Source organism: Equus przewalskii, chromosome 1 (genome assembly GCF_037783145.1).
Source record: "Equus przewalskii isolate Varuska chromosome 1, EquPr2, whole genome shotgun sequence".
Classification (NCBI taxonomy): Eukaryota; Metazoa; Chordata; class Mammalia; order Perissodactyla; family Equidae; genus Equus; species Equus przewalskii.
The window spans coordinates 79,767,880-79,776,653 of record NC_091831.1 but is presented as its reverse complement, the minus strand read 5'-3'; the positions used below and the strand labels follow the sequence as shown (position 1 = coordinate 79,776,653).

At 40.2% G+C, this 8,774-nt stretch overlaps 1 protein-coding gene across 1 annotated transcript in view; it reads left to right on the top strand.

Annotated features, from left to right (window-relative positions):
* Positions 1–2,405: 2,405 nt before the first annotated feature.
* TSNAX (translin associated factor X) overlaps positions 2,406–8,774 on the top strand; it is a 31,095-nt gene continuing 24,726 nt past the window's right edge. Inside the window, exons 1-4 of the mRNA XM_008524795.2 lie at positions 2,406–2,658; positions 3,108–3,212; positions 5,432–5,546; positions 8,293–8,423. Coding sequence (XP_008523017.1) covers positions 2,643–2,658; positions 3,108–3,212; positions 5,432–5,546; positions 8,293–8,423 — 367 coding nt within the window. The 5' untranslated portion in view covers positions 2,406–2,642. The remainder of the gene's footprint in view (positions 2,659–3,107; positions 3,213–5,431; positions 5,547–8,292; positions 8,424–8,774) is intronic.

The window sequence follows — 8,774 nt, the reverse complement described above, 5'->3', positions numbered from 1 at the left end:
GAGTTTTATTCAGAGTCAAATGTGGGCAATTAGAATGCAACAGCAGGAGGAGGAAAGAACACCATTCCAGAGCTAAGGTCTTACTGAAATCTTTACCTTCTTCTTCCTGACCTGGGGTGATAGTTTTCCTTTAAAAACAAACAAAAATATGTTTTGCCAAATACCAAAACTATGTGTATGCATCTGAAGCAATAAAACCAGGAGACAGTCAAGGTGAAGGTGCCTTCTGCAGGTTGTCAGAGATTGAAAGGTATTTCCTGACAAAGGAGTAGCTATGGTTGGGACACCTGGGGTCACTGCATATGGAAATAAACGCTTGGAAAGTGTCACCGGGATTCACCTTCATTAAGTACTCTGAGAAGTCATTACAGGTTGTGAAACAGCATTCTGATCCTTAAATTTATGGAACACAGTGAAAAGCAGTTCAAGCAACATAGCTGTAGTTGAACAGCTGAACAGGAGTGGTGGCTGGAGAAAGGAAAGCAATATGGCTGCTCCAGATTTAAAAAAACTTGAGGTCTAGGTAGCTGCTACTACAGTAGCTAGGAAAAATACACTTCTCCCAGACTATGATGGAAAAATAAGCATTGACTAAAAATGTTCATAAGTTACTGGCTTCCTTTGATCTAGAGGGAGTCACAGTAAAATGGCCACATTTATAAAAGAGTTGTCTATATATTTTTTTCGACGATCAAGTCATCTCTAATCAGAGTAGGCAGATACTGGTGGGTAACGTCAGCAGGGTCAGACCTCACACAAACTCAGAATTATTTGCCCAACATCCACAAAGCAACTGTTCAGCCCAGGTCCTCAGGAGCCTGTTGTATCCATGAATTTGACTAACTAATTCCTGTATTCCAAGAGCTGCAAAGGCATGATGGGTGGTGGTGATTTCTTGCTTTCGAGTTGGAAGACACCCTAGAGATTACCCAGAGCAGAAAACCTTCCCAAGACACACTCCTGTCAGGGGCTGGAAATTACCACCACATTCTAGCCAATTTGTTTCATTTACTGTTCCTTTGTTTCTAAATCAACAAGGAGGAAAGAGACTGTGTGTACAATACAAGCCTACAATACGGAGGTTATTTGGAGAAATCACAACAGAATATTCTTTGTTTCCCCTACTAGGCCTAGGCCACCCAACTTACCAAGTCTTAGCCTGAGCTTACTTACACCTGGAGGATGCTGGATTGCCACTTTGTTACGCATCCTGATGATGGGAGGTCATTCAACAAACACTTCCGGAGGTTACACGGGCACTGTGCCAGCACAGTATGGGCGGGGTGGGGAACAAAGACTAATAAGTCTAAGATATGGCAGCACCTGCCCACAATTTTATTAAAAGCTCACAATTTAGTAGTGCACACCTGTTATTATTACTAACCTCTCTGTTTTGGAGAGCGACGTTGGGAGAAGGGTATCAAAGCTAACGTTTGAGCATTTACCATGTGAAAGGCACTCTTACATACACCTTACTATAAACTCACTTTGTCTTCAAATAATCCTATGAGGCGGGTACTATTCCATCCCTAGTTTACAGATAAAAAAAACTGAGGTGCAGGGGGCCGGCCAGGTGGCATAATGGTTAAGTTCCTGCTCACGGTTTAGGTGGCCCGGGGTTCACGGTTCTGATCCCAGGTGCCAACCTAGCACCACTCCTTGGCAGCCACGCTGTGGAGGTGTCCCACATACAAAATAGAGGAACACTGGCACAGATGTTAGCTCAGGGCCAATCTTCCTCACCAAAAAAAAAGAAAAAAGGAGAGAGGTACACAAGTTAGCCATTTCCTTAGTCATGCAATCACTCAGTGGCGGAGACGAATATGAAGGCAGGCAGTCTGGCTCTAGAGAGCCAGGAAAAAGGACTAAAGCGAGAGACGACGGGGAGCAGGTAGGAGAAGGTGGCAGACAGGCAGGGCCGAAGGGGAGAACGGAGGGTGGTTTTACCTTCGTCAGAAAAAATACCAATAACGCCATCAACTCATTGATTTGCATATTTCCATCACTTTAGCTCCTGGCCTCACTGTGGGAAGTTTAAAAACTCCTAACTGTAAGGTTGGGCTTCAGTCCTGAGAAGACGTCTCACAGGACATCAGCCACTCCTTTCTTCCTCACAGCCTGGTCTCCTGCACAGGCGGCCGCTCCTGCGAGGGAACTACAACCCCCACTATGCACCACGCGGGAGGCTGGGTCCATGCTGAGGGAAGGCGAGGGTGTCCCAAAGGTGCCTTGAGAAAAAAAAAAAAAAAAAATCACAATTTTCGTCGCTTTCCTACCTTCACACGGATCTCATCTCCAGGAGGCCGCCTCATCCTTTTCATTAACAGCGCAAACAGAGACTTGAGTGGCGTAGCTTCTGTCTTCAGGCACAGCCGAGGGCAGGCGCGACGACGGCGCGCGGGCGCGAGGTCCCCCGGGCCAAGCGCGGGGCGGAACCAGTGGCGGCGGGGCTGAGTCGCAGGCCGGAAGTGTGCGAGGGAGAAGAGAGAGGTCTGAGTGGCTGCAGGCGCGGCTTCCGGCCGGTGCGTCGACGTCGCCCGGCAGCAAAGGGCGCCTCAGCGGGCTCTCTGGCGGTCGCCTTACGCACTCCGCTTGCACCGAGGCCCTCAGTGTCCGCTCGTCTCACCGTAGGCCGTGACGACATGAGCAACAAAGAAGGTGGTGTCCTCGACAGCCTTGGGCGTTATTTACCTAAAGGGGGAGGCTCTCCAGCCCTTTTGTCAGATTTTCCACTTCTCACCCTTGGGGGATGCCCGCGCCTCTTGCAGGCCCGGGGCGGGGTGGGGGCAGCCCTGCTGATCTTCTCGGCCACACTGGCCCTCCTTACACCCTTCGTTTTGTTAAATCCTCGAGCTGTTTTTTATGTTAATTCGATCATTCCTCTCCTTGTGCAGATCATGGGACCCATTGGTGGAGGCCCAGATGACATGAGCTTAGGGTTTGAGGGGGAAAAGCAGAGCAGCTGAGAAAGCCTATAAGGCAAGGGCCCTGTGGGGCTCTGGTTTTAAAGGAAGGAAGGGCGGGGGGAGGGTTTGCCTGTGTGATATTTTGTCAGCTCTTGGCGAGGGAAGAGCCCTATCCGACTGTTTTCTCCTTTTCTACGTTAGGATCAGGAGGGTTCAGGAAAAGGAAGCATGACAATTTCCCACATAACCAGAGAAGAGAAGGGAAGGATGTTAATTCATCTTCGCCTGTGATGTTGGCCTTCAAATGTAAGTTGGCGAAGGGAAGAGGACTAAAGAGGCGGTAACGAGGATTCTTTAGCCGTGGGCTGCGCGAGGACAGCCCCCAGGAATTTAGGATGTGCCTGTGTGAGCCTCTTTTCCTGGAGGGTTTGCCGTGGTGCTAGGTCTGCCGCGAAAGTTGTGATTACGAAAGTCTTGACTTTTTTCCCATGACAGTTTCCCAGGTAAACATTAATTAATGAGCATCAGACATGCCACGCACCTAAAAATTATTGTGTCCCTGATATATATTATATATGTCATATATGTATATCAGATGTGTATATATGTGTGTATGTATATATATATCAGGTGTTTATATACATGTTTAATCAGTTTTTTATTGTGTGTTGGTTTTGTTTCCTCAACTAGACTTCTGAAGACGGGAACTATATTTTTGTTTTGACTATAGCACTTTGCACCCAGTAGGAACGCATATCTGTTAGTAAATCATATATATATATATTCATAATCCCTCTTTTCTCAGTGTTTTAACTTCATCAAACTGGTTCTCATTTCAAAACAAAACATAAAACAAAATTCTCCCTCCTCTTGTCCTCAGTCTGCCACACTGGACCTTATAGTTTCTGTGGTTCAGGGAGCTGAGAGGGGCTTGCCTGTTGATTCTGACTTGCAGTCCTTAAAAGGCCCGATTGACAAGTTAGGCCTTCTGCCAAAAACTGGCTCTCGCTTCCTCTCTGCGTGGACCCCTCCATAGTGCTGCTTGAGTGCCCTCGTGTAGCATCTGGCTTCCCCTGGACAGAGAGCAATCCCCTGTGTCCTAATCTTGGGCATCATGCACCATCACTTTTGCTAGCTTCTGTTTGTTACATGAGGTGGCTTAAAAACTCTGCCTCGTATTTAACGGGACGGGAATTAGGTTCCACCTGTTGAAGGGAGGAGTCTCAAATAATTGATGGATCTGTTTTAAAACCACCACAGCACTTGAAGTGATCTTCAGTGGTGTAAGACAACTAGTTGTAATTGAGTAGAGAGCCTATTGATACCGCTGTGTACTCAGTGGGCTAGAGCTGCCTGCTTCCAGTTATGTTTTGCTGTTTTTATTTTCCTGCCTGCCTTTTCACACACAGTTCTTTAACCTTGGAATTGCTTCTAACTTGGTGCCCCCATTGTCCATCGGGTGAACTATGGTTTTCTTCAAAACCCAGCTCAAGTGGCTTCTATTTGAAGCCTTTCTGGTTTTTCTCTCACGCAGATTGGTGACAAACGTAGCATTCATTCATTATCCATCCTTCCATTCAATCGTGAAGTATTCATGGAGTATCAGCTATGTTCTGGCATGTGTTGTTAGTGAACAAAAAAATGTGGTTCCTGTTTTACTGAACCTGTTACATATGTTTACTGTAGCATGGTCACATTTTATTTCTCATACTGGACTAAGCTCCTTGAGAACAGGATCTGTCTTATTTAACTTGGTCTTCGTAATGACCACTGTGAAGTGGGGTCATTAATGTTTTCATAATAGATAATGAATACATTTGGTTATCTTGAGATATTAGGCAAATCCTAGCCTAATTATTATCTCAATAATAACAAACTAGATGTATTTAGGTCCCTGTCAACTACTAATTTGGTTAATAGTTTATTCAAGTTTTGGATTTTTTTAATTCATGCAAAATACATCTATTGGGTGCCCCAAATATGACAGGCAGCTTTCTAGGTCTTTGAAGTGACAATGCTTCTGAAATAAAGTGGTTTTTAAGAGTTAAGTGGTTTATGGGTATTTCAGTGACTAGGGCTTAAAAATTCAGAAAGTTAACGTTATTAAAACTTATAAACTTTTAATTTAAAAACTCCAGTTTCTTTTTTGGGAGATAATTGTATGTGATAAGGTAATTAAAAAAAACTTGATGTAACTTAGGGAGATAGTTGGAAGTAATTGTTGTAAGTAGTTATGTGTGATAATCTCATGTTTACTAGACCAGATAATTTTTACAATATATACATCTCATGGTGAGACTCTGAGTGGTAAAACCCAGTTAAGGCATACCTGTATTTAAAGAAAGAATATTTTGGTTACTAGCAGAATCTTTGATTTCCAAGTACTTTAAAAATAAATAAGATGATTTTGTCCTCTTCATTTTTATGGAGTAAATAATGTTTGCTTGCTCATGCATAATAACAATATTGTTTGATGGATTAAATATAGAATATGTGTGCTTAGGATCATAATACTGTGTTCTTAGCGTTTCAGCAGGAACTTGATGCGAGACATGACAAATATGAGAGACTTGTGAAACTTAGTCGGGATATAACTGTTGAAAGTAAAAGAACCATTTTTCTCCTCCATAGGATTACAAGGTAAGTAAATATCTTTAAAACTTGTTATAGTTGGATACAGTTTGATATGTATTTTATAAATGTATTTTGTAATGCTTTATACATCAATGGGCAATAACTTGCTATTAGAATAATCTGTGACTTATTCTGTGAACACTGGAGTCAAAGGACGGTAACAGCAGGTAGATTTTCTTTTTCTAAAGATTGGCACCTGAGCTAACAACTGTTGCCAATCTTTCTTTCTTTTTTTTTTAATTGCTTCTTCTCCCCAAATCCCCCCAGCACATAGTTGTATATTCTAGTTGTGGGTCCTTCTAGTTGTGGCATGTGGGACGCCGCCTCAGCATGGCCTGATGAGTGGTGCCATGTCCGTGCGCAGGACATGGCACCTGGGTCGCCAAAGCGGAGCACGAGAATTTAACCACTTGGCCACTGGGCCGGCCCCGCAGGTAGATTTTAAGAATAAACATTTTAATAAAAATAAGAGGGAAAAATTCTTCTTTACAGAGCAGCTGGGGATTTTGTGTTCTGTTAAGATCATTCATTGATATAGCTATTATTTGTGAAAATATTAAATTTTGGATGGTTTATTAGAGCCTAAAATGTTAAAGTTTTACTTGGATGACACATGCATAAATTTTAATATTAGATAAATGTTAAAATCTGCTTATCTTCCAATTCATTTTTCAACTCATTGCAGTCTGCCTTTCTGCCTTACAACTATTGAAATTGCCCTTGTTACCTTCATATTGCTAAATCTAGTACACTCTCTTCTGCTATTTTCTTATTTTACATTTTTGCAGCATATGATATTGTTGACTACTCTTCTTTGAAATTTCCTTTTCCTTCAGCTCTGTGACATTAATTTCTTTGAGATTTCCTTCTCTAGGGTTTTACTGTTTTATCTTTCTAGCTAGGCTCTGTATATTTAATAGATTTTTTTGGTTGCAAGTAAAAGAAACCAGCTTAAACACTAGCCTACGTAGAGAAGGAAAGTGAATTATAAAGATTCCGGAATATCTTATGAATGCATCTCCATCTTTCATCTTTGCTTCTTTGTTTGCTTCATATTTCATTTGACCAGCTTTCTTTGCGTCTCTGTTCCACATGGGGGTAGAAAGTGCCCACCCTGCAATTCGCTACAAGAGATTCTTGTTAGAAATTCCAGATGTCTCTAGAAGGAAAGCTATGATAGGCTTTACACTATGTATCTTATAAAGTATTTGAGGCAGACCAAACATAGTTTATCATCTTTTTATTATTAAAAATATTATTGAAGTACTCGTCTATTCACTAACTTACAACTTTTAGGATAACTCTCTAATACTTTAATTTTTCTTCCACTACGTGGAAGTAAATTTGTCGTGCATAGATTTATTGGAATGTGGCACTGTTAACCTTTTCTTTATCTTACCTGAATCTAAAATTGGTTTTTGCTTGTTTTATAAACAAATTCTCAGATAGCTTGTACATACTTGAGCTTGTTTTATGGAAAGAAGCAACATTGTTTTGATTAATTGTGAACACCTTTTTAAAATACAAATTGCAATTCTAAAACAATTGCCATCAATATTCAGCAGTTTAAAGAAGTAATAGAACTATGACAGGAGAACTTAATGTTTTAGGAAAAGCCATGTTATTGTATAAAGTCATTTGTCCACCCAAAAATAATGAATGCTCATTATAGTAACCTTAGAAAATAATAATCTTTAGAAAAATAATAAATGACAGAAAAGTAAAGATGCTGAATGAAAGAAGTCAGTCACAATACCTGAAGAGAGCTACTGTCAGCAGATTTCATATTTTATGTAGTGTTTTTTATTGTAGTTGTGACCATATTATACATGCATTTTTTGATTAGTAAACAGTTGAGTAAGCATCTCATTCCTAATGTTGGTAATTTGTGTCCTCTCTTCTTTTGTAATCTGTCTGGCTAGAGGTTTACCAGTTTTATTGATCTTAAAGGACCAACTGTTGGTTTCACTGACATTGTCTATTTTTTGGTTTTCTGTTACATTGATTTCTGTGTTTTTTCTTTTTCTACTTGCTTTGGATTCCTTTGCTCCTCTTTGTATATATTCTTAAGGTGGAAGCTGAGATCAAAGAAGAAACTAAGATCATTTCTTCTTTTCTAATATAGGCATTTAGTGCTATAAATTTTTGTTTTAAGTCTCGATGCTTTAGTATGCTACATTCCACAAATTTTGATATGTTGTTTTTCATTTTCATTCAGTTCAAAATGCTTTCTCAGGGAGACTCCCAGGTGTGACCTGGGTTTCTCATCCCTGTACTGTCACTTGGAAACTCCAAGCAATAAGATGGGACAGTCACAGGGCACGTGTCCTTTTTTTCACCCATCTCTCAGGGATCACTGTCCCATGCTGCCTCTTGTCCAGTGTCTGAAAACCATTGTTCTGTGTATTTTTTTTAGTTGTTTCTGATGCGAGGATAAATCTATGTTACTCCATCCTGAATAAGAGCAGACATCTCCAGATGTCATATTTTTATGAACATAATTTTTCTTGCAGTTATGATCATATTATACATGCAACTTTGTATACTTCTCTTTTCACTTAATAGGATGTTATAGTATTTTGCATGTTTTTCCATACTTCTAATGAAATATAATTGCAGTTTTGAGTTAAAAGTATCCAAATACGTTCAATATTCATATAGTCTTATGTTAATTGATATTTAGATTATTTCAGTTTTTCACTGTCAAAGCATCTGGCTGATGTTCCAAAAGTTCCCAATATCTTAATTATAGTGCTCCTGATATGGAAGAAATATTGACTGAATCAGAAATTAAATTGGATGGTGTCAGACAAAAGATATTGCAGGTAGCCCAGGAGCTCTCAGGAGAAGACATGCATCAGTTCCATAGAGCCATTACTACAGGTAAGTCTAGCTTCACTTCAGTGGTAACATTTTTTTTAAAAATAGTGGATTACATGATTTATCTGTGAGTTGCATGAATTTTAATTGACACTTGGTGAAATATTATTGCCTTTAAAAAATTGGGACCTTCTGAATAGTAATGTAAAGGTAATCCAAAAATGTTTAATTGGCTTTATTTTTCTAACTGTGTAGTAGTAGTTATTAATAGATTTTAATAAAGTAATTGAGAAAACAAACTTAATAGAATGAACTTTATTCTTGAATGAGTAGGGTGTTTTTATACCAGGCGCATTTCATTTCCCACTATGAGTATATCTCACTGCTGGTTTCAGTTTTAGTAGGTTCATAAAA